The following is a 26,638-nucleotide window of genomic DNA, read 5'->3' on the forward strand; positions in this document are numbered from 1 at the left end:
TTGGGACTGTATTCTCTATTTCATATTTTTTCAGCAAATGACAAGAAGGGTTGCTAGATTGGTCTCTGGGTAGACCCCTGGAGAGAGTATCTTATTTTTTCTAGTTTAAGGTATTGCATGATCTCTCTAATCCAATGAAAGAAAGTCAGAGGAAGGGGGTCTTTCCATTTAAACAGTATTAATCTTCTGGCAAGTAGTGTACAAAAGGCCAACAATTTACTGTTCTAACTGCTTAGGTGCATGTTTTGTGCAGTGACACCAAATAGAGCTATAAAAGGAGATGGAGCTATTGGCATTCCTATTATTTCTGAAAATGCATCAAAAATTCACTTCCAAAATTTATACAATCTTGGGCATGTCCAGAACATATGTAAAAGCCTTGCAGGTGCTTGCCTGCACCTATGGCACATGGGATCTAGCTCTGGTCTAAATTTAGATAACCTAACCTTTGACCAGTGAAGCCGACGTACAACCTTAAATTGTACCACATGGTGCTGACGTATAGATGATGAGTAAATCCGTTTAATAATTTTTTGCCAAGTTACATCAGAAATTTGTTCATTCAAATCTTTCTCCCATTCACTCTTTAAATGATCTAAATTGGTCAGGCTATGCTGATTCAGGAGGTTATAAATTTGACCTATAATTTGTTTTAGGTCCTTTCTTAGCTTAAAAATAGAATCTAATAAAGATGTAGGGGGATATAAAGGAAAACAACCAAAAAATGAAACCAAAAAATTTCACACTTGCAGACATCTAAAAAAATGGAACCCGGGAATCTTAAATCTATTAACCAGCTCGTCAAAGGATGCAGAATTGTTACCTATAAAGAGATTTTGTAATGTATGTATCCCATTCTTTACGCAGATATCAAAGGCTTTATCTATTATTGAAGGAGTAAACATGTGGTTTTTACACTGCAAAAACTCCTCATCTAGTCAAGACTTACAATCTTATTTCTAGCCATAAAATCTTATTGACTTTATTTTAAGAATAAAATACTATGCAAGAGCAGATCATGTAAGATTATTATGATTGTTTTAAGATTATTTATCTTTTTTTTCTCACTTAGTTAGCAAAGCTTAAAGTTAGTTATTTTACCTGCAAATTAAGCTTATTTACCATGACAGGCATCATTTGAGGCCTTGTATCTTTTAAGACTTTGTTTTAGCTGTAATAACTGGTTTTAAGGTTGCCCAGTAAAAAATGCTCAATAATCACACTTAGGACTTGTTCATTAGTATTATTTATTCCAAATGCTTGTTTTATGTCAACGCCAACACATTTATTTACAACCTAACAACAAATTATAAGACTCTGCAGTATTAAGTCACCACACTCTTTCCATTTATCCAGTAGGGTTTTTAATTTCCAGTTTTAAGTGCAATGACATCTTCCAGATTATAATTTGTCAATACATACACACTGTTTTTGAAACTGACTGGATAATATGACTTCGGATCGAGGAGCTTTTCAGCATCTATAAACTCTGTTGCCTGGTATTTTGAGAATCAGCAAGTAATGATTTTGCTTTGGTTTTGCACGGCAACTACTGTGTGTTACAAGCGTCTTCAACTGAATAAATAATTGTTGACAATATGTATGCGTGATCTTGATTTTAATAACCTTGTTTTAAGTGTAAATGCTTTGTCTCATTTTAAGTCAGAATATATAATAATAATTCTTGAATTAAGAGGAATTATCTTATTTAGTAGCTCTAGTTTTAAGATATTTTCACACAAATTAAGATAAGCAAACTGTTTAAAAATTAATTAAAAAGCTAGTTTTAAGTTAATTAAACTAGATACACTGCTTGGAATAAGTGTTTTAATGCTTATTTTAAGACATTTTGTTCTTTTCTAAAGCCTAGATATGTTTTCTTATTTCAAGAAATCTTACCAAGTGTAATTATCTTCTTAAATCATGCATTTGTTTCTTATATTTAGACAGTTATTTTTTGCAGTGTACTTAATGGAGCGCATAAGGAGAGGCTGCAAAGGGAAAACGATTTTCTAAATTGATTCCATATTCTTAGAGATTGTGTCACCACAGGATTAGAGGAGTAGTGAGAAGCAGGTTCATGCATTGGGAGTTCAGAACACAATAAAGAAAATAGGGAATAGGGTTCACAGGAGAATTTCTCCAAACTACGCCATTTAGGCTCATCAGGGCTATTACTGTCCCTCATCCACTAAGTCAGTCCTCTGATATTTGCTGCCCAGTAGTAAAATATAAAATTGGGAAGTGCCATGCCGCCTAGGGTACGAGGCTGTTGTAAAATACTTTTCCGAATCCGAGGGTTTTTATTATTCCAAATAAATGATGATATAATTTTATCTATGGAGTTGAAGTAGAATATTGAGTTGAAGAAATATTTAGTCAAAAAAATAGCACGATTTTGAAACAAATATAGGTACTTAGGCAATACATTCATCTTGATAGTATTAATTCTTCCGCTCAGAGAGAGAGGCAGCAAACCCCAGCGTTTAATATCTTGTTTCAAACCATCTATTAAGGGCAAGAAGTTAGCTTTGTAAAGGTCCTTATAATTATGTGTAGTCCAGATTGCCAAATATTTAATTTTTTTCCTAGTAACTTTGAAAGGAATCGAATTGAAAGGAATACGTGTAGCAGCTTCATTAATTGGCATTAACTCGCTTTTTTGAAGATTTATTTTGTAGCCAGATATCTTACTAAATCTTTCTAATATGTTCAATAATTTAGGGAGGCCCCGCAATGGTTCTGACAAATACAACAGCAAATCGTCAGCATAAAGTGAAATTCTACACTCTATATCCCCTCTACGAATTCCTTTAATAGTACTATCTTGCTGTATAGCTATGGCTAGTGGCTCGATTGCAATGGCAAACAGAATCGGAGACAGCCGGCAGCCCCGTCTGATGCCTCTTTGCAAACCAAACAAGGCAGACCGATTATTATTGGTGTGAACTGCTGCCATTGGGGAGGAATAAAGGATTTTAATCCATGATATAAAATTGGGCCCAAATCCAAATTTTTCTAGTGTGTGGAAAAGACAGTCCCACTCCACCCGATCAAAGGCCTTTTCAGCATCGAGCGATATTATAATCTCTGGTATGTCGGGTGGAGAGGGAGCATACAAAATATTTATTTTTATAAAACCAGGCTGATCTGAAGAAATTATGGAGGGGGCGAGCACTTCAAGACGCCGGGCTAGCAGTTTTGCAAAGATTTTAACATCTGCGTTTAGAAGGGAGATTGGTCGATACGAGCTGCACTGAGAGGGACACTTATCTTTCTTCAGAGACAGAGAAATGGTCGCTTCACGCATAGTTGGACGGAGAGAATTTGAAGACAGTGATTCTTTAAATACAGTAAGGAGCAAAGGGACAAATGTATCTGAAATTTTTTTTAAAAACTCAGATGGAAAGCCATCTGGCCCCGGTGACTTGCCACACTGCATACTTCTAATTAGTGGTGCTTGCGAAGCAAGCTCACTATTATAATCTTGCATACTTATTATATTTTTATTATTATTGTTATTATTATTCGCCCTAAATTTGCCCCATAGAGATAACATGGGGATTTGGCCCATAGAGATAACATGGGGACTTTGCAGTGAACAAAACTCTGCATCACAAAGTCATAGACACATGAGACTCGCCACATTCGAAGAGGCTGGCAGCCTGTGTGAGAACATGCCCCGCAGTGGGGTACATGTCATACCCCTGGGGCAACAGGGCCCCACAGTTGTCCCATAGAGATAACATAGGGATTTTGAATTGCACATAACTCTGCATCACAGTGTCATAGAGACATGGGTGAGGGCTCGTTCTGCTCAGCCCGCCACTCTGGATGTGCTAAAGACATGGTAGCATCGTGCTAGCAACATGCTAACAACATGCTAATAATGTTAGCATATTGTTAGCATCATATAAATCATGTTAGCGTCTTGTTAAAAACATGTTAGCATCATGATAGCAACATGCTAATCATGCTAATTTCATGTTAAGAACATGTTAATTGTGTCAAAATGTTGCTAGCATAATGCTAACACAATTAGCATGTTGTTAACATGTGGTTAACATGATGCTAAGACGAATAGGGTTTAGTATTAGTGCCTAGTGCCGAGTTTCGCCACGGCAAGCACCACTCACATTTTCTTCAGAAAATGTACATCTCTAGTTGCATCTATAATCTCTTCAACGAAATATCGTTCTCTAGGTCGGATGCTAAATCTGGGTTTAACTTGGGGATCTCCACATTATGAAAAAATGTATCTAGTGATTTATCATCTGGAGGCTCAGAAGTGTCAAGGGCAGAGTAGTAAAATGCATGAATTTATTTCTATATGATCTGTGTGTTTTTTTTACCTTGTTCATCACTAATCTCCAATATATACTGATTGGATGCTTTCTGATGCAACTGATATGCTAAAATTTTCCCAGCCCTCTCCCCATGTTCTTAGGACATTTGTCTCGATTTTAATATAAGGTTCTCTGCCTGACGTGTCCAAAGAAGATCAAACTCCGTCTTAAGTATCAGACGTCGTTTAACTATGTCATCCGATGGTGAGTGGCTGTATCTAATATCTAACTTCAAAATATCATCAGTTAGCTTTCTAAGACGCTCCATGGTGGCTTTCCTTTGCATTGAACCATACGAAACGATCTGTTGAAATGAAATGATCTGTTGAAATGAAATGATCTGTTGAAATGAAATTGTTAAGAAAGACATCCCGAACGTCTTATTATGAGACAAAAAGAGGTCAATCTCTGATTTAATAAAATTCACTAAAACTTCATCTGAAAGAAGAAGGGGATTGAACCTCCATGGGCGGTATCCAGGTTCTACGCCTGGAATGCATAACTTCATTTTCAAAGGGGCATGGTCCGAAATTACTATAGAGTGGTATTCACAATCAACAATCATATGGAGAAGTCTATCAACAATAAAAAAATAATCGATACGTGAGAATGAGAAAAAAGGAATAGCCCCTAGAAGTAGGGTTTCAGAACCGCCAAATCTCAGTTAAACCATATGTCTGTAGGAAGAGATTAATTGTTTGAGATGATTTGGATTCAGGGGATGCTCTAGATGAACTGCGATCTAACTTTGTAGAAAGGACACAATTCATGTCACCCCCTAAGATAAGGTGGTAAGTGTCTATACTGGAAATTCGGGAGAAAGCCTGGGTAAAGAAAGTATTGTCATCGCAGTTTGGAGCATAAATGTTCATTAAAATAATGGGGAGCCCGTACAGTCTCCCCACCACAATGATATATCACCCCGTGGGATCTGAGTCTATACATTACAAATGGTACATTCTTACGTATTATAATTGCTGCTCCTCTTGCTTTGGAATTAAAACTTGAATGAAATGTTTGCCCTGTCCATCCTCCTGTTAATCTAATCTGGTCCATCACTTGGAGATGAGTCTCCTGAGGAAATACTATGTCTGCTTTTAGATGGTCATGGTGTAAGAGTACCCTTTTCCATTTCACAGGATGATTCAAAGATTTAACATTCCAGTTAACAAAATGAACCATGCACCCTACCTTTCCCATTGAGCTGGTGTCAGCCATAAGGAAACTTAGGTGAGGCATTGAAACGCAGCTCCAGATAAATTAAGATAATCACGTTTAAAATAAACAAAGAAAAAGATAAGGCATACGAACAAAATATGTCTGCTAGGTCCCCAACCCCAGCCACCTAAACGAACATGGTGGATGTAACGAGCACTGCAAGATATGCCATACATTAAATTATGGCAGGGGAGAGCCACTTTCGTGTCCAACATACCAGCCTCCGCCCAGCCTCTTAGTCACAGAAAAAAAGAACAATGATAAGAGTGAAAATAAAATAATTTATAATAGTAATAGTAATAAAATAAAGCGCTTCACATTATTGTGACAGTCAGTATCACGTCATAAGTGAAATATAAACACTCTCAAAAACACTGCGCCACTACGACGGAACACTGCCATGTAGTTAAACACAAAAGTCCCGATGACTCTTATAACTATCAAACTGAAATGAGTGGTTAAGATACGTATTGATAATTCTTTAAAGTAAAACCAAAATATTTACATCGGGGCAATAAAATGGAAAGAGTCTCATAACCTTAGCGGGATGACTTCTGCCGAAGTAGGAAAAAAAAGCAAAGTCCAACAAAAAAGTTGAACAACATGGAGGATTCACTTTGCTGTTTCTACATCTTGGATGGTAGACTTCACGCAGGCCAGTGCCTTCTCCGGATCCAGAAATTCCTTGCTGTCCCCCTTGTAAGAGACTCTGAGTCGAGCTGGAAACGTTATCTCGTAACCAACATCACATCGGCCTCGGAATAAGTTTCTGACACTGCTGAAAGCGGCCTGCACTTTGGCAACGTTCGCAGTGTAGTCTGGAAAGATGGCTATCGGCTCTCCTTTATACCGAAGTGGACCTTGCTCTCGGGCTCGGCGGAGAACTTCAACACAGTCTTGGTAATAGTGGAGTTTAGCGACAATCACCCAGGGCTTTCCATTAGGCTTTCTCTGTGTTAGACCTCTGTGAGCGCGGTCGATTAGGATTTCCTTCTCTAGGTTTAAAACGTCCTTCAGTAGTTTAGAGACTGCAATGGTAGAGCTCGAACCCGTCTCCTCCGGGACCCCCACAGTGCGTACGTTACATCTACGCATCCTTCCTTCCAAGTCTTCGTTCTTTTCCTTCAGGTCCGTCAGCACTGGTTTAAGTTCTGCAACTGTCGCCTGCAGTGAAGTGATCCTTCCTCCACATCGCTGATAACAGCCTTCATTTTATCCATTTCAGAACAGATCGCTGCTGTGTTGTTTGCGATTTCAGACTTCACTTCCTTTAGCTCGCTCTTAAGAAAATTAAAGTCTTCAGAAAGACCATTTTTCAGCTCCGCCCTGGTAACAACCGAGATATCCTCTCTCAGAGAAGCTACAATATCTGCTTTCAGATCCTCCGTGTCCGAAACCGGTTCTAACTGAGAAATGGGAGGCGAATCGCCGTCATCTGGAGAGGATTGAGTCAGGGATTTCTCCGGCCTAGTGTTTGCAGGGCGGCTATATTTGTATTTGCGCAGCTTAGTCACCATTGAAGTGACCAACGCGAATACCAATTGCTCAAAAGGTCCCGCAGATATTACCAAAGCAGTGTCCACAGTAATTTCGCCAAAAATGCGCTGTAGAATAATAATTTAATAAGAAGCCAGGCAGGAGCTAAGTTTCACATGCCTTACTCCACTGTATGCTCACTAGCACCCCCTTGATTTTTATTTCAAAATCAAATTTTGATTTATTTCATTTTTGACCTTTTAACATCTATGACATTAACTTCTCATTTTAATTTGCAAATAATTATTCTATATTTGACATCATTGCCACCATTTCCCTTCTGCTATTAAACCTGCAGCTGCCACACAGTGGATGTAGTTCGTGTCCCAGGTGCACTTTGTGTGATTAGTTACAATGTTTTAGTCAATTTTACAGTAATTTTAGACACACTGCAGTCGCATCAAGTCACGTTTTGTGCTGCAGCTTCTCACATACGTACATCTGACCCAAAGACTCATCAGTGACAAATCATCAGTGTGCAGTGAAAAGAAACGATCTTCCTCCTCAGGACATTGATGATGAACCTAAAACCTCTGCTTCACTCTCACTATTAGAGAATGTGTCTTACTGAGGAGCAGGTCATGTGACTCTCAGAGAGATGATCTTACCTCAGTATCTCCAGTTTACAGTGAGGATTCTCCAGTACAGCAGAGACACACTTCACTCCTGAGTCTCCTAGATTCCTCCCTGACAGATCCAGTTCTCTCAGGTTTGAGGGGTTGGATTTTAGAGCTGAAGTCAGAGCAGCACAGTGTTCATCTGAGACATCACAACTACAGAACCTGCAGAGACACAATGACACACACTTCACCAACACAGTTTCCTTTTGGTTTAAAACTTACTTTAAAGATGATGTGTGTGGGATTTTATTATTCAGAATGACATGAGGATTTAAAATCATCTGTTTATTCTAATTAACAATGTGCAGCGTTTATCAAGCTGGATATGAACAGGTTTGTGTGTAAATTGTTTGTATGAGTGTTTACACAAGAAATTTTGTATTCACAAAGGTCCTGTTAATTCGTATTTTACTCTTGCTCCTGAGTGTGTGTACATTTGTGCGTAATACGATGCCTTTATTTGTCACATGTACATTTTCTTTGCGTTGCCCAGCTTGTTAGGAAGTTGGGGTCAGAGCGCAGGGTCAGCCATGATACAGCGCCCCTGGAGCACAGAGGGTTAAGGGCCTTGCTAAAGAGCCCAACCTTCTGATCAGCAACCCATAGATTTAACTGTTGCACCAACACTCACCCAAACTAACTAATGAAAACCTTGACTTGATCAACTTCAAATCACATAATTTGCATGGATCACTGCAATTTTATATCTGGAGTATACTGTTGAGTTTAAATCGTTTATCTTTAACGTGTTTACAGTGTTTAGCAGAACCCTTTATCCAGAGAGACTTATAGAAGTGCTTTGGAGTTTCTATCAAAAACACATCCTCATGCTGGTTCACTAGGTCAGGAACCAAGAGCACTATTGACAACATTTGTGAAAACCAGTGGTTTTCACAAGTACACACTGCTGTATTAAAAGATCGATAAATCACACCCAAAGTCATTAAAATAATACTTTGGGCATCGGTAGGAGTGAAAACAACTGGAGTGGTTAGCGAACAACTGTGAAAGATGGCAGAAGATCGTCAGTGGCCTCTGTTCCCCAGAGGGAAAAAAGGAAGTATGAGACTGATAAATTTACAGTGAAGTCCACTGGGCTGCTTCTGTAAGCAGATCTGGCAACCCTTTTCATAGCAGCTTGATTTTTAGTTAAAAATCAAATGTTTGATTTATTTAATTTTTGACCTTCTAACATCTATGACATTAACTTCTCATTTCAATTTACAAATTCTATATTTGACATCATTGCCACCATTTCCCTTCTGCTATTAAACCTGCAGCTGCCACACAGTGGATGTAGTTCGTGTCCCAGGTGCACTTTGTGTGATTAGTTACAATGTTTTAGTCAATTTTACAGTAATTTTAGACACACTGAAGTCGTATCAAGTCACGTTTTGTGCTGCAGCTTCTCACATACGTACATCTGACCCAAAGACTCTGGGACAAATCATCAGTGTGCAGTGAAAAGAAACAATCTTCCTCCTCAGGACATTGATGATGAACCTAAAACCTCTGCTTCACTCTCACTATTACAGAATGTGTCTTACTGAGGAGCAGGTCATGTGACTCTCAGAGAGATGATCTTACCTCAGTATCTCCAGTTTACAGTCAGGATTCTCCAGTAGAGCATAGAGACACTTCCCACATGATTCTCCTAGTTTATTCTGACACAGATTCAGTTCTCTCAGGTGTGAGGGGTTTGATTTCAGAGCTGAAGTCAGAGCAGCACAGCCTTCATCTGAGACACCACAACCACGCAACCTACAGAAACATAATGACACACACTTCATCAACACAGTTTCCTTTTGGTTTAAAACTTACTTTAAAGATGATGTGTGTGTGGGATTTTATCATTCAGAATGACATGAGGATTTAATATCATCTGTTTATTCGAATTAACAATGCACCTCTTTATCAAGCTGGATATGAACAGGTTTGTGCGTAAATTGTTTGTATGAGTGTTTACACAAGAAATTTTCTTCACAAAGGTCCTGTTAATTCGTATTCTACTCTTGCTCCTGAGTGTAAAAAAAAATATTAAAAAGTCTGCCAATCCAAACCCATAAATTAAAACAAATAAAACTACTCATTCAAGTGAGTACAAAGAAAATCAGCCTTTCAGAGACTTTTGTAAATCCAGCAGAAAATTGGAGTTCGGTTTGGCTCACACAAACACTTACACACTGCTTTACTAAAAGATCGATAAATCACAATCAAAGGCATTAAAATAGGAGTGAAAACAACTGGAGTGGTTAGCGAACAACTGTGAAAGATGACAGAAGGTCGTCAGTGGCCTCTGTTCCCCAGAGGCAAAAAAGGAAGTATAAGACTGATAAATTTACAGTGAAGTCCACTGGGCTGCTTCTGTGTATTCTGTACAGTTTGTGTGATTAGATACAATGTTTTAGTCAATTTTACAGTAATTTTAGACACATTGCAGTTGCATCAAGTCACGTTTTGTGCTGCAGCTTTTCACATACGTACATCTGACCCAAAGACTCATCAGTGACAAATCATCAGTGTGCAGTGAATAGAAACAATCTTCCTCCTCAGGACATTGATGATGAACCTAAAACCTCTGCTTCACTCTCACTATTAGAGAATGTGTCTTACTGAGGAGCAGGTCATGTGACTCTCAGAGAGATGATCTTACCAGAGTATCTCCAGTTTACAGTGAGGATTCTCCAGTACAGCAGAGAGACTCTTCACTCCTGAGTCTCCTAGATTATTCTCTGACAGATCCAGGTCTCTCAGGTGTGAGGGGTTTGATTTCAGAGCTGAAGTCAGAGCAGCACAGCCTTCATTGGAGACATCACAACCAATCAACCTGCAGAGACACAATGACACACACTTCATCAACACAGTTTCATTTTGGTTTAAAACTTACTTTAAAGATGATGTGTGTGGGATTTTATTATTCAGAATGGCATGTAATTATTTACAATGTTTTAGTCAATTTTACAGTAATTTTAGACACATTGTAGTTGCATCAAGTCACGTTTTGTGCTGCAGCTTCTCACATACGTACATCTGACCCAAAGACTCATCAGTGACAAATCATCAGTGTGCAGTGAATAGAAACAATCTTCCTCCTCAGGACATTGATGATGAACCTAAAACCTCTGCTTCACTCTCACTATTAGAGAATGTGTCTTACTGAGGAGCAGGTCATGTGACTCTCAGAGAGATGATCTTACCTCAGTATCTCCAGTTTACAGTGAGGATTCTCCAGTAGAGCAGAGAGACACTTCACTCCTGAGTTTCCTAGATTATTCCAAGACAGATCCAGTACTCTCAGGTGTGAGGGGTTTGATCTCAGAGCTGAAGTCAGAGCAGCACAGCCTTCATCTGAGACACCACAACCACGCAACCTGCAGAGACACAATGACACACACTTCATCAACACAGTTTCATCTTGGATTAATACTTGCTTTAAAGATGATGTGTGTTATGTCGGACTGTCTCCCTTCACTTGTCCAATCACAATTTATTATTAATACTGACCAATTATTACTGCTGTTACTGAAAATTACTCTAATTTACTACATTTAACTGTATTTTTATACACATGTATCTAATTCTAAATGCATTTAATTATTACTTTAATGTATAAGTGACAAGTTTAATGATTAATATATTTGTTCTGTATGTTGTACTGTTTACAGCACATTTTTTCTGAAAAACAACACTGTATACAACTCTTAACTGCAGCTTTTAGTGAACTACTGTGACTCTCAGAGAGAAGATCTTACCTCAGATGTTTCACTTTACAGTGAGGATTCTCCAACAGAGCAGAGAGATTCTTCACTCCTGAGTCTCCTAGTTTATTCTCAGACAGATCCAGTGTAGCCACAGTCAGATGCAGTTCTCTCAGATTGGAGGTATCTGAGTTGAGCACTGAGGCCAAAGCTGACCAACTTCTTTCTTGAATTGTATCACACCTGATACTGAAGGAAATAATACATAATGAACTAACAATGATGCAAATTATCAAACAGGTCCTAAAGCTTTCACTGCAATGTCTCAGTTTCAAAACACAAACATCAGCTACACAATTTACTTAAATGCTGTAATAATAATAATAATAATAATAATAATAGTAATAATAATTCAGAGTCAGTGTTCATTCGGCTTCACTGGAATTTTTGGCTGCGTACATCATCACAGACAGCTTTGTATAAACATGGAGTAAAAGGTCTGAGATGCCAAACGGAAAAGCAATAGAGTCTGATCTAGAATGTTTATAAGAGGAGAAAGGAAAGTCTAAAGTGTCTTGAAGAGTTACATTCATCTGAACTGCTAAGACATTTGATTTGTTCTCTTAACAGTGTAACAGTACAACAGTTATATTCAGCTTTACTTACATTGCTTTCCTTGATGCTGCAATCACAGGCATCACCTTCACAACAATCTCATCTCTTATTTTATCTGTACTGGTATATTTACTCAGGTCAAATTCTTCCAGCTCCTGTGCTGAAGTCAGTAAGACAAACACCAGAGCAGACCACTGTGAAGAAGAGAGTTCACTTTGTTTTCCAGATTTCAGGTAGCGTTGGATTTCCTCCACTAGAGAACTGTCACCCAGTTCATTCAGACAGTAGAACAGATTGATGGATTTCTCTGTAGGAAGATCTTCACTGACCATCTCCTTGATGTACTGTACTGTTTCTCTATTTTCTGTCTGGGAGCTACTTCCTGTCTGTGTTACTAAGGCATGTAAGAGTTTCTGATTGGACTCCAGCGAGAGACCCAGAAGAAAGCGGAGGAAAAGATCCAGATGTCCAGTCTCAGTTTCTAAGGCCTGATCTACAGCACTTATGTGAACATCTGAGATTGTATTGTGTTCAATCCATTGCTCAGAGAACATCTCGGGGTCAGAGAACATCTCAGGGTGAGATGACATCTCCAGTACATATCTCTTTTCCTTCATGAATGTCAGGTGCACATACAGAGCTGCAAGATGCTCCTGAATGCTCAGATGAACAAAGCAATACACTTTACTCTGGTGAAGCCCAAACTCCTCTCTGAAGATCTGCGTACACACACCTGAGTACACTGCTGCTTCTGTCACATCAATGCCACACTCTCTCAGGTCTTCCTCATAGAAGATCAGGTTGCCTTTCTGCAGCTGCTGAAAAGCCAGTTGTCCCAGTTTGAGAAGCATTTCTTCATCACTCTCCTGCTTCTTTGAGTACTTTTCTCTTATGATGTTTGTCTGAATGATGAGGAAGTGTGTGTACATTTGAGTCAGAGTCTTGGGGATCTCTCCACTCTCTGCTTCATTCAACACTCTCTCTAGAACAGTAGATGAAATCCAGCAGAAGACTGGGATATGGCACATGATGTAGAGGCTTCTTAATGACTTCAGGTGTGTGATGATGTTATTGGCCAGGCTCTGATCACTGATTCTCTTCCTGAAGTACTCCTCCTTCTGTGGGTCATTGAACCCTCGTATCTCTGTGACTCGATGGACATACTCAGAGGGGATTTGATCAGCTGCTGCTGGTCGGGAAGTGATCCAGATGAGAGCAGAGGGAAGCAGATTCCCTTTGATCAGGTTTATCACCAGCACATGCACTGATGCTGATTCATTTACATCACACACTCTCACTGTGGTCTGGAAATCCAGAGGAAAACGACACTCGTCCAATCCATCAAAAATCAACAGAACCTTTTTCACACTGAACATTTCTGTTTCTTTTGTTTCTTTAAAACAGACATGAAGGAGATCCATCAGACTCAGTTTTTCCTTCATCAAATTCAGCTCTCTGAAAGGAAGTGGAAATATGAGGTGGAGGTCCTGATTAGCTTTCCCTTCAGCCCAGTCCAGAATGAACTTCTGCACGGAGACTGTTTTTCCGATGCCAGCGACTCCCTTCGTCAGCACAGTTCTGATGGGTTTGTCTTGTTCAGGTAAGGGCTTAAAGATGTCATTGCATTTGATTGGTGTTTCCTCTGTTGTTGTTCTCCTGGATGCTGCCTCGATCTGTCTCACTTCATGTTCTTTATTGATGTCTCCACTTTCTCCCTCTGTGATGTAGAGCTCTGTGTAGATCTCATTCAGGAGTGTTCGGTTTTCCTGGTTTATTATCACTCCATTTAAACGCTGAAATTTCTTCATCAGATTTAATTTCAACTTTTTCTGGAATTCATTTACAGCAGCAGATTCTGGGTCGTGTCTGTGACAGGGTGAAGTAGGAAGACATGGTGAGACATGGGGTCTAATTACTGGAGTTTAAGGATTTGCTTAATTCAGTAGTATGTTTAATTTAATATAATCATGTAGGAAAAAAACAGAGGGATGTAATGTCAGTGTGTCAGTGTCAGTGTCATGTTGTTGGTTTTTACCCTGTAGCTGTGATGATGATCTTTTCTCTTCTGTCTCCTGACTTCTGTAGAACTCTGGGAACAAATACTATAGCTGTTAAAAATGTAACTCTCATCACTTTAATACTGTAGTCTAAATATTTCTAGTCCTAATTTTACTACAATAATTGTAGTAAGTGCATTAATATTTAGTGAACACCGTGCTAAATACAACATCACCAACTTTGTAGACCTGGAGAAAAAAATGTGCCCATTTTAATTTTAGGGTTTCTAGTTTTTTTCTTGCAACAGTCCCCTCCGAAAGTATTGGAACAACAAAGCCAGTTCTTCTGTTTTTGCTGAAAACTGAACACATTTGAGTTTGAGAGCAAAAGATGAGTATGAGACAATAGATCAGAATTTCAGCTTTCATGTCCTGATATTTACATCTAGGTGTGTTAAACCACTTAGAACACAGCACCTTAGCTTTCAGGAAATAAAAGCTGAAATTCTGATTTATTGCCTCATACTCATCTTTAGATGAACCTCAAACCCAAATGTCTTCAGTGTATAGCAAAAACAAAAGAGTTGGCATTGCTGTTCCAATACTTTTGGAGGGGTATGTGCTCATTAGGGATATAACAGAACATCATTCAGAATGAACAGATAACATGTTCTAAATAATTGCAAATACTTATTTTATTAATTTTATATATCTAATAATAAATATTTATTAATTTAAAAAAGCCTGCTAGAAAGACTCACAGGTATAAAAATCTGTAACTCTGTAACTATCTAGAATTCTACTGCAATGTGGATGAGACTTCAGTCCATCACACATAGGCACAATTTAATTATCACTAGACCTACTTACATGTTTTTGGGAGGAGTTTAGGCTGAGGAAAATGCTGATTTTCATTATCATTAATAAATACATTAATAAATGTCAGTTATATGATCTTTGGTAAATAGTCATTGCCTGTGCTCATATAAAGGGTCTCCATTTTCTATCATATTTTACAGAAATACTCAAAGATACAGCAAAGTAACAATGATTTCATTGGTGCCTGGATTTTAGTACAAAACTACAATGTTGTTACAATGCACTTACTATTAATTTTAGAATCAGTTTTGAATACATGCATCTGTTTTATTACATTTTATAGCCTGGTTTTTACATATATCAAATTATTTTCAAAATGTCTATTTTCTATTAGATTTCCTTAATGTTTATTAGTAGTAGTAGTAGTGTCATTATATTGTTTCCTTTTTTTTTTTGCTGACATTAGCATTTCTTGTTTTAACATTTAAGACATTTTGACCTTAATGTTTATACTATTTCGTCTAAAGCTGATACTGTAAGCATCAATACTTTTGTAGTTTCACTAACGACCAAGTAACTAGAATATAATTCAAAACAGCTGCTAATGATTGTGTAGCACAGCCATTAACTGTGACTTTAACTATGAGAACTATGGGATGTTACCTGGGTACAGATGAGGAGTCTGTATTTCTAAAGTTCCGAGGAGGATCCATAGACTCATCACTCTTCATGGAGACACAGCTGGGTTCTGGTGAGTCTGATCTCTTTCTCTTGAGTTTACTGTACAACATTATAGGAAGTCCTTTATATACATCCTTTACAGTTTTTGACTGACTTGCTATTGGTTGTTTTAATTATTCTGTTAGCCATTACTAATACTTTTATTATCACATCATGACACTGTGAAGCACTGAACTGCACATTTATTGATATTCATTACTCTAAAATGTTTAGTGAAAGTACTGTAGCAGCATTAGGGCCTAATTAAAGTATAGCATAAACCAATAAATATCAAAATGCTGCTAATGACACTGGACTGGATAAAACAATGTGTAACATGACCTTTTGTGCTGCAGTGACTTTAGCTATGAGAACTATGGGATGTTACCTGTGTGCACATGAAGGGTTTCCATTTTTGAAGTTTCGAGGAGGATCCATAGACTCATCACTCTTCATGGAGACACAGGTGGGTGCTGGTGAGTCTGATCTCTTTCTCTGGAGTTTTCTGCACAACATTATAGAATGGGCATTAGACGGAATTTCACTGTCTCCCAAATCTGGATACAAAATACTGGTGAGATGAATTTGTATCATATCATCTTCTTCTTCTTTTGGCTTTTCCCTTCAGGGGTCGCCACAGCGAATCATCACTCTCCACCTATCCCTATCTTCTGCATCCTCAACACTTGCACCCACTAGCTTCATATCCTCATTTATTACCTCCATATACCTCCTCTTCGGCCTCCCTCTTTACCTCCTGCCTGGCAGCTCCATGTCCAACATTCTCCTACCAATATACTCACTCTCCCTTCTCTGAACATGTCCAAACCATCTTAATCTGGCCTCCCTAGCTTTGTCCCCCAAACGTCCAACATGAGCTGTTCTTCAGCTCTGCTACCTCTAGCTCTGACTCCTGTCTCTTCCTCAGTGCCACTGTCTCTAAACCATACAGCATGGCTGGTCTCACCACTGTCTTGTACACCTTCCCCTTCAGTTTCGCTGATATTTTTCTATCACACAGAACTCCCGACACCTTTCTCCACCCATTCCAACCTGCCTGCACTCGCTTCTTTACTTCTCTCCCACACTCTCCATTACTCTGGACTGTTGACCCCAAGTACTTAAACTCCTGAACCTTCTTCACCTCTTCACCCTGTAATCTTACTGTTCCACTTCCCTCCCTTTCATTCACACACATGTACTCAGTCTTACTACAACTGACTTTCGTTCCTCTTCTCTCCAGCGCAAACCACCACCTCTCCAGGTTTTCCTCCACCTGCTCCCTGCTCTCACTACAGATCACAATGTCGTCCGCAAACATCAAGCAGTCCCACCTCCACTTTGAACTCCTCTGTCTGACCTACAGCACACCTCACCACTGTCCTGCTCCTCTCATACATGTCCTGCACTACTCTGACATACTTCTCTGCCACTCCTGACTTCCTCATACAGTACCACAGCACTTCTCTTGGCACCCTGTCATACGCCTTCTCCAAGTCTACAAACACACAGTACAACTCCCTCTGACCATCCCTATACTTCTCCATCAAAATTCTCAGAGCAAAAATTGCATCTGTTGTGCTCTTTCTGGGCATGAAGCCATACCGCCGCTCACAAATTTCCACTACCTTCCTTAACCTAGCTTCCACTACTCTTTCCCATAGCTTCATTGTATGGCTCATCAACTTTATCCCCCTATAGTTGCCGCAACTCTGCACGTCACCCTTATTGTTAAAGATCGGCACTAATACACTACTTCTCCATTCCTCAGGCATCTTCTCCCTCTCTAAAACCCTGTTAAACAAACTAGTTAAAAATTCCACTGCTGCCTCTCCTAGACACTTCCAGACCTCCACCGGGATGTCGTCAGGACCAACTGCCTTACCACTTTTCATCCTCTTCAAAGCCTTCCTGACTTCATCCTTTCTAATTTTATCTACTTTCTGTTCCACAGAGGTCACCCCTTCTACTCTTTTTTCCCTCTCATTTTCCTCATTCATCAGCTCTTCAAAGTACTCCTTCCATCTCCTCTGTACACTCTCCTCACTTGTGAGCACCCTTCCATCTCTATCCTTAATAACTCTAACTTGCTGCACATCCTTCCCATCTCGATCCCTCTGCCTAGTTAACCTGTATAAGTCCTTCTGTCCTTCTCTAGTGTCTAACCTAGTGTACAACTCGTCATATGCCTCCTGCTTGGCCTTAGACACCTCCCTCTTCACTCTGCGCTATAGCTCCTTGTATTCCTGTCTATTCTCTTCAGTCCTGTCCATGTCCCACTTCTTCTTGGCTAACGTCTTCCTCTGAATACTATCCTGAACTCCCTCATTCCACCACCAAGTCTCCTTATCTTCTTTCCTCCTTCCAGAGGACACACCCAGCACCTTTCTTCCTATCACCCTGATCACTTCTTCTGTAGTTTCCCAGTCATCTGGCAGCACTACCTGACCACCCAGAGCCTGCCTTAACTTCTGTTTAAAGTCCTCACAACATTCCTCCTTTTTCAGCTTCCACCACTTGGTTTTCTTCTCTATCTCTATCTTCGACCCTTTCTTCTTACAGACCATCAAAGTCATCCTACACAACACCATCCTATGCTGTCGGGCTACACTCTCTCCCACTACCACTTTACAGTCACTAATCTCTTTCAGACTGCCTCTTCTACATAGGATGTAGTCTACCTGTGTGCTCCTACCTCCACTCTTGTAAGTCACTCTATGCCCCTCCCTCTTCTGAAAATAAGTGTTAACGACAGCCATGTCCATCCTCTTAGCAAAGTCCATTACCATCTGTCCTTCAAGGTTCCTTTCCTTAACTCCAAACTTGCCCATCACCTCTTCATCAGCTGTGTTCCCCTCACCAACATGTCCATTAAAATCTGCTCCTATCACCACTCTCTCACCCGTGGGAATACTCTCTATCACCTCATCCAATTCACTCCAGAATCTCTCTTTCTTCTCTAACTCACAACCTACCTGTGGGGCATAACCACTAACAACATTCAACATCACCCCTTCAATCTCTAACTTCAGACTCATCACCCTGTCTGACACTCTCTTCACCTCCAGAACATTCCTCCCAAACTCCTCCTTCAAGACCACACCTACCCCATTTCTCTTACTATCCACACCATAATAAAACAGCTTGAATCCTGCTCCTATACTACGAGCCTTGCTACCCTTCCACTTGGTCTCCTGTACACACAGTATATCCACCTTCCTTCTCTCCATCATATCAGCCAGCTCTCTACCTTTCCCTGTCATAGTACCAACATTCAGAGTCCCTATTCTCAGTCCTACACTCTTACCTTTCCTCTTCTCTCTCTGTCTACGGACTCTCCTCCCTCCTTTACTTCTTCGACCAACAGTAGCCCAATTTCCACCGGCGCCCTGTAGGTCACCGGCGCCGATGGCGGTCGTTGTTAACACGGGCCTCGACCGATCCGGTATGGAATTCAGAGTACTGACGATTTGCATGTTTAAATTTGGCAATGTTTTACGCCGGATGCCCTTCCTGACGCAACCCTCTCTATTTATCCGGGCTTGGGACCGGCACAGACGTCACTGGACTGTGACCCCCATGGCTATATCGCAATATTTCTGTTTAATATTCATTCTGACCTCTGCCTCTTCTTAAACACTAGGCGGCAGCAGCAGAGGTAGTAGCATACAAAGCATGAAGTTTGTGAGTGGGAACCTAACTGCCTTGAAGCATACTTACTTAATAGTCCACAGTCTTGTTTCATTTGGCCTGCGTGAACTAAAATAACACTGAAATGGCTCGTAGTACACTACTGCTCAACATTTTCAAACTGTCCAGAATTCACAGCAGATATCCAAAGTGTAGCCATCCAAAGATAGTTACCATAAACCGTTGTGTATATGTGCACTACAGTTTCTATCGCGGTTGGCCTGAACGCAGTCTGAATTAGGCCTGTGTGCTGCACTTGATGTAAGTCACACTCACATCTGAAACGATTCAGAAGCATGTTGTGTTTTGTGCTTGTAGTGGTGTAAACACAAATTAATTGCTTGGGATGAGGAAATATACAAAATAAAATCAGGATGGTTTTCCTCATCTGTACAGTTAAATTACTAAGTGTCACACGCTGTCTGCAGTAGGAGCGGTGATGACACTAATTTGTTATTTTAATCATTTGGGGCACAATTTACCATCGAACAATCTTTCTACATTAAATAATGGTGCCATAAAATTGCATTATGTCAACTCCACTGAAAAAAAAATAAAATTCTATGTTAATAATAGGAGAAAATTACACCTTATATTATAAATTCTGATCAACTTTTCTTCTGCAGGAGACTCCAGCAACTACTTCACTGGCTCTCACCTCCATTTCTCTGAGCTTATAGTGTAGCTATATCTGGCTAGTAACTTTCTAACAGAAACAGGAAAAATGCCTCATTCCAACTGGCTAATCCTGTTTCTCATCAGAGCAGCTGGTATCAAATAAAATTAAATAAAGGAATGAATTAATAAAAAAAACTTTTTAATATACAGTATAACAAACGGTATTATATTTATTATACAAATTATATTATTACTAATGTTATTATAAATGTTATGCATACACTTTAATAGTTTCTGTTAGCCCTTTTTTTTTGCTATAGAAACATCTTGTTCTAATTTCAGAGTCTATAGATTATTGGTGTTAGTTGACAGAATATGATAAATGTGAGCAAAAATGTATAAACCTTGATTATAAGTCTCACAAAAACGCTGATGTGGCCCAGGCATAATTTGAGTTTAACGCCACTGTTGTACAGATATTGTTCTAAATAGATTCAAATACAGATATTTACTAATTTTAAAAAAATCCTGCTAGAAAAGTTGACAGGTATAAAAATCTGTAACTCTAGCTAGAATTCTACTGCATTGCGAATGAGATTTCAGTCCATCACACAGAGGCACAATTTAATTATCACTAGACCTACTTACATGTTTTTGGGAGGTGGAAGTTTAGGCTGAGGAAAATGCTGATTTTCATTATCATTAATAAATACATTAATAAATGTCAGTTATATGACCTTTGGTAAATAGTCATTGCCTGTATTCATATAAAGGGTCTCCATTTTCTATCATATTTTACAGAAATACTCAAAGACACAGCAAAGTAACAATGATCTCATTGGTGCCTGGATTTTAGTACAAAACTACAATGTTGTTACAATGCACTTACTATTAATTTTAGAATCAGTTTTGAATACTTGCTTCTGTTTTATTACATTTTATAGCCTGGTTTTTACATATATCATATTATTTTCACAATTTCTATTTCCTATTAGGACTCCTTAATTATTATTATTATTAGTAGTAGTAGTGTTAGTAGTAGTAGTCAAAAAGACCTTGTAGTAAAAAGAATTAGTAGTATTGCTTACATTAGCATTTCTTGTTTTAGCATTTAAGACATTTTGACCTGAATAAATGTTTACACTATTCTGTCTAAAGCATGTACGGTATCAATACTTTTTATATTTTGCAGTACAACTAAAGACCAAGTAACCATTATATAAATCAAAACAGCTGCTAATGATTGTGTAGCACAGCCATTAACTGTGACTTTAACTATGAGAACTATAGGATGTTACCTGGGTACAGATGAGGAGTCTGTATTTCTAAAGTTCCGAGGAGGATCCATAGACTCATCACTCTTCATGGAGACACAGCTGGGTTCTGGTGAGTCTGATCTCTTTCTCTGTCGTTTACTGTTCAACATTATAGAAAATCCTCATATACACTCTTTACAGTTTTTGACTGACTTGTTATTTTACTCAATTTGCTCAAACAATGCGCAGTGGAATACACCGTCTTTATTGGTTGCTTTAATTATTTTGGTAGCCATTACTATTACTTTTATTGTCACATAAAGATGCATTTACTTCCATATTATGTATGTGACACTGTGAAACACTGAAATGCACATTTACTGATATTCATAACTCTAAAATGTTTAGTGAAAGTACTGTAGCAGCATTAGGGCCTAATTAAAGTATAGCATAAATCAATGAATATCAAAATGCTGCTAATGACACTGGACTGGATAAAAGAATGTGTAACATGGCCTTTTGCCCTGCAGTGAATTTAGCTATGAGAACTATGGGATGTTACCTGTGTGCACATGAAGGGTTTCCATTTTTAAAGTTCCGAGGAGGATCCATAGACTCATCACTCTTCATGGAGACACAGCTGGGTGCTGATGAGTCTGATCTCTTTCTCTGTCGTTTACTGCACAACATTATAGAATGGGCATGAGACAGAATTTCACTGTCTCGCAAATCTGGATACAAATTCATCTCACCAGTATTTTCTATCATATCATATACCGCAATATTTCTGTTTAATATTCATTCTGACCTCTGCCTCTTCTTAAACACTAGACAGCAGCAGCACAGGCAGTAGCATAGAGAGCGAGAAGTTTTTGAGTGGGAACCTAACTGCCTCGAAGCATACTTACTTAATAGTCCACAGCCTTATTTCATTTGGCCTGCGTAAACTTGGAAAAAAATAACACTGAAATGGCTTGTAGTACACTACTGCTCAACATTTTCAAACTGTCCAGAATTCACAGCAGATATCCAAAGTGTAGCCATCCAAAGATAGTTACCATAAACCGTTGTGTATATGTGCACTACAGTTTCTATCATGGTTGGCTTGAACGCAGTCTGAAATACAGGTTATAATTAACGCCTGGGGAAAAAATTAAAAACTTTGATTATGGCCCTATTCTACAGATATTGCAGCGGTTTAATTTGTGTCAACACACTCTCATCACTATCATCTTGTGAAGCCTGTAGAGGGATATGTCTCGTATCATGGCTTTAGTGTATTGTCTCATGCCTGCTCTTCACTGTTTGACTGCATGGTTAATTTTTATAAAGACATCATTTTACTCACAATGAACAGAATCTAGCATTTTTTCAAGTGGTGACTGCTAACTTTTCATTCTTAGCATATAGATTTTTGTTAAGTTATTCTTTTCATATATACTCACTACGTATTTCAGATATGAACATTTAATGACTAAAATACTAGGACATGGTATCTTACCTCTTTTCTGAGGGCGGAGTCACATTATCTGTGTCCAACTCTGGGGTCTCCATTTTTGAATATTAGGACCTTTCGGCAGTTTGTGTGGTAGCTCAGGGGTGAAGACGCTGGACTTCTGCTCAGATGTTTGTGAGCTCAAATCCCAGTTCTGCCAAGCTGTTACTGCTGGGCCCTTGAGCAAGGCCCTTAACCCTCAACCTCTCAGGTGTATAAATGAGATGAATGAGTCGCTCTGGAGAAGGGCATCTGCTAAATGCTGGACATGAAATAAAAGGTTTTACACAGTGACTCGTCAGCAGCCAAACATCAAAACACATTATGTCTGTTCCACACTAATAAAGCTAAATTCCCCCAAACACTCTGAATGTTTAATTAATGAGAAAAGGAAGAGAGAAACTCGAATAAATAACACACACCTGATAAACAGCAGCTTTACAGGGAAGATGATTTCAGTTCCACTGAAGTGAAGTTTTACTGCTGTTTCTACATGAGGTCAGTAAAATATGACGACATTTATGTTAAAGAAATAACTCACTTTTACTCAGAAGTCCATGTTGTGTGACATTAATATCACTGTTTCTGCCTGGTGTTGAAGTTTATTTACTTTTCCAACAGCAACAAAATGGAGTCGCGGCTGAGACTCAAACACTTCTACTTCATTATGAAGATTCATTATGAGTGATTCACGAGTGATTCGCAAACGAATCGACTCTTTGAGCTGGCCCTTTTAGAACTTAGAAATGACTAGATAGATATCATTAGCATCCAGTCAAGTTCATCAATGTAGAAAACAACTATTAAGAATGATGACAGTCCACCATATGCAGTGACCTTCTCATTCTACACAATGTAGTTAGTGCTTATGTGCATTTGAAGATGGATAAACCACCAGACTGCAGTGAAGAGCTTGAGGATGAACATCCCCTGGCCCTGTACCTTAAGTAGAAGGAATCTGCAATCAGTAACTGGCTATACTCGTTTTATTTCTTTTTCTAATATTTCATTAGCCTAGCATGTGTAAATTTGAAAATGTTGGGTAAAAGATAAAAATACACATTAAAAAAAAACATACACATTAAAACAATTCAGGAAGTGAAAAATTCAAGTAAAGCAATTCAGTGAAAACATCCGGGATACTCAGAAACAGCAAACAAGTCAGACTCTAATCAAACTCACTCCTGACCAATCACAACACACCTGGGAGCTCATAGAGGGAGGCTTCATTTCTTAGTTATTTATTAATGATTTATTAATGATTTACACCTTGTAGTAATCTCTCTCTCTCTCTCTCATGCCTCGTGATCACTTCACACGCTATTACACTTTTCTACCACTAGTTGTTGTTTTTTTTAAAGCCAGATAAAAACATTTCAAGCTGTCAAAAATTCAGGTTAAAATAATTCAACTGTTTAAAATTTCAGGTTACAAAAGCTTTTGAACGTTTCATTATTAAGAAAAGAAAAGAGCTGGTGTATATATCTGTAGTAGCTCCACAGCTGATAAACAACAGCTTCTCACTGCCTTCAGTCCGCCATGACGCACTTTTCTTACTGCTTTTACACTTCACTACATTCTAGACTTATAGACTTCAATACATTATAAAAGCGTTTTATATATTAAAGAAACCACTCACTTAGTCAGAAGTCCATGTTGTGTGACATTAATATCACCGTTTCTGCCTGGTGTTGAAGTTTATTTAATTTTCCTGCAGCAACAAAATGGAGTCGCGGCTGAAACACTTCCACTTCCACTTCATTATTAAGATTCATTCTGAGTGATTCACGAGTGATTCGCAAACGAATCGACTCTTTGAGCTGGCCCTTTTAGATGAACTTAGAAATGACTAGGTAGCAGTGCTGGACTGGTAATCTGGCATACCGGGCATTTTCCCTGTGGGTCGCCGCACTATTGGGCCGGTACAATGTTATTTTTTATTTTTATTTTTTTCCCCCAAGGACTGGCCCATCACAATGCGCCATAGACGGAGCGATAAGGGTTCTGATAAGGTGGTGCTGAAAAGCTCAGGGGAAAGAAGCTCAAAAGTTTGGAGGCGGATGCCGCGAGATGTGCGAAGATTACCGACATGTTGTCTGTAGGGGCTGCTGCAGCAGTAGCCTCTTCCTCGTCTGCAGGTCAGAAACTTTCACAGCAGCGTTATCAGCAACAGACTCGCTCTGCTGTGAGTGATGCGGGTCAAAGGGACAAGCAGGAGGAGGAGAGGAGAGTAGCTGACTCGGTGAGGAGCTTGATAACAGGGACTCGCAAGTAGGGGAAACAGAGGCATCTAACCATGAGTGTAGAATACAGAAACACTTTTTAATAAAACACAAATTCCTCCCCCACGCTTTTTTTGGCAAAGTCAAGTGTGTTCATGGAGGTTTCCATGGGCCAATGCGTTCTCTCACTGAAAGTTTAAAACCAATTCATAGCTCCAGGAAACCCCTTGACAATAGCAGCTCTGGCTGTAGCAGAATAAACAGCAGAAACGTCGTGAGTGGCTGGTGAAACGTGGAAACAAACAAATGATTGGGACAATATAGGGATTGTGTGTTTTTAAACCATGTGGTTATTGTCATAGCAATAAAGTATTTGAATAATGCATATCATGTATTTCCTGTGATTCCTCAGTCAAATGAATCTCACCTTTGTCTGTGTGACCCCCAACCTCCACCATCTCTCCTAAAGGCTGTCTTCATTTGTATGAAGAGAAGATTTGGAGCTTAACTGGAGTGATATGCACACGCCATTTTTGCAAATACTTAAGTTTCAATAATAAAGATACCGGTACTGTAATCAAGTCATCTTTGTTTATATAGTGCTTTTTACAATACAAATTGTTTCAAAGCAGCTTTACAGTGATAATCACTGTGTTTGATAATTGATTATTTATTAATTTATTCTCTGCCTTCCTCTCTTATTCTTCTATTACTGAGATTACTGGCAACATTTTAAATTCTAGTATATGTTGTACACAGTTGCATACTTATATTTTATTAAATAAATTAAAATTAATTAAATAAATACTTTGACCATAAGCTTCTTTTCTTTGGGAATATTTATATATATATGGAAGTGAAAAAAATGCCAGGGCCGATTTTTTGTCCCAGTCCAGCCCTGCTACATAAATATCATTAGCATCCAGTCAAGTTCATCAATGTAGAAAACAACTATTAAGAATGATGACAGTCCACCATATGCAGTGACCTTCTCATTCTACACAATGTAGTTAGTGCTTATGTGCATCTCTCTCTCTCTCTCTCTCTCTCTCTCTCATGCCTCGTGATCACTTCACACGCTATTACACGTTTCTACCACGTTTTTTTTTTAAAATCCAGATTAAAACATTTCAAGCTGTCAAAAATTCGGGTTAAAATAATTCAACTGTTTAAAATTTCAGGTTACAAAAGCTTTTGAACGTTTCATTATTGAGAAAAGAAAAGAGCTGGTGTATATATCTGTAGTAGCTCCACAGCTGATAAACAACAGCTTCTCACTGCCTTCAGTCCGCCATGACGCACTTTTCTTACTGCTTTTACACTTCACTACATTCTAGACTTTTAGACTTCAATACATTATAAAAGCGTTTTAAATATTAAAGAAACCACTCACTTAGTCAGAAATCCACGTTGTGTAACATTAATATCACCGTTTCTGCCTGGTGTTGAAGTTTATTTACTTTTCCTGCCGCTCCTCAAAATGGAGTCGCGGCTGAGACACAAACACTTTCACTTTAGAAAAACTGACTCACTTCCGGTGATGTGTCGTTCAGGAAATGAATCGACTCTTTGAGTCGGCTCATTTAGATGAACTTCAAATAGAAAAAGCGAACAGTGAAATTGAAATAACTGAAATAATTGACTTTTTTACTCGTTCAGGGAGACTCCTGACGTTTTGTTGTCTGAAGTTACACTACAAGTCCAGTCCACTTTAATTACCAAGAAACAGAATAACAGTGACGTCATTAATAATAATAATAATCTCACAGGAAAGCTGTTTGTGAAAAA

The 26,638-nt window shown here is 38.8% G+C and overlaps 1 protein-coding gene across 50 annotated transcripts in view; it reads right to left on the bottom strand.

Annotated features, from left to right (window-relative positions):
* LOC113534414 (uncharacterized) overlaps positions 1 to 26,638 on the bottom strand; it is a 272,572-nt gene that overhangs the window by 69,432 nt on the left and 176,502 nt on the right. For 41 of the 50 annotated variants that reach the window (XM_053231328.1, XM_053231329.1, XM_053231326.1 and 38 more), the window contains 7 exons: positions 14,069 to 14,122; positions 12,085 to 13,899; positions 11,473 to 11,667; positions 10,918 to 11,091; positions 10,374 to 10,547; positions 9,308 to 9,481; positions 7,709 to 7,882 (listed from right to left, as the gene is read on the bottom strand). In XM_053231328.1, the coding sequence (XP_053087303.1) occupies positions 7,709 to 7,882; positions 9,308 to 9,481; positions 10,374 to 10,547; positions 10,918 to 11,091; positions 11,473 to 11,667; positions 12,085 to 13,899; positions 14,069 to 14,122 (2,760 nt within the window). The remainder of the gene's footprint in view (positions 1 to 7,708; positions 7,883 to 9,307; positions 9,482 to 10,373; positions 10,548 to 10,917; positions 11,092 to 11,472; positions 11,668 to 12,084; positions 13,900 to 14,068; positions 14,123 to 26,638) is intronic. The other 9 variants (XM_053231348.1, XM_053231337.1, XM_053231349.1 and 6 more) reach the window with 5 other exon arrangements.

Source organism: Pangasianodon hypophthalmus, chromosome 29 (assembly GCF_027358585.1).
Source record: "Pangasianodon hypophthalmus isolate fPanHyp1 chromosome 29, fPanHyp1.pri, whole genome shotgun sequence".
In the NCBI taxonomy this organism is placed as follows: Eukaryota; Metazoa; Chordata; class Actinopteri; order Siluriformes; family Pangasiidae; genus Pangasianodon; species Pangasianodon hypophthalmus.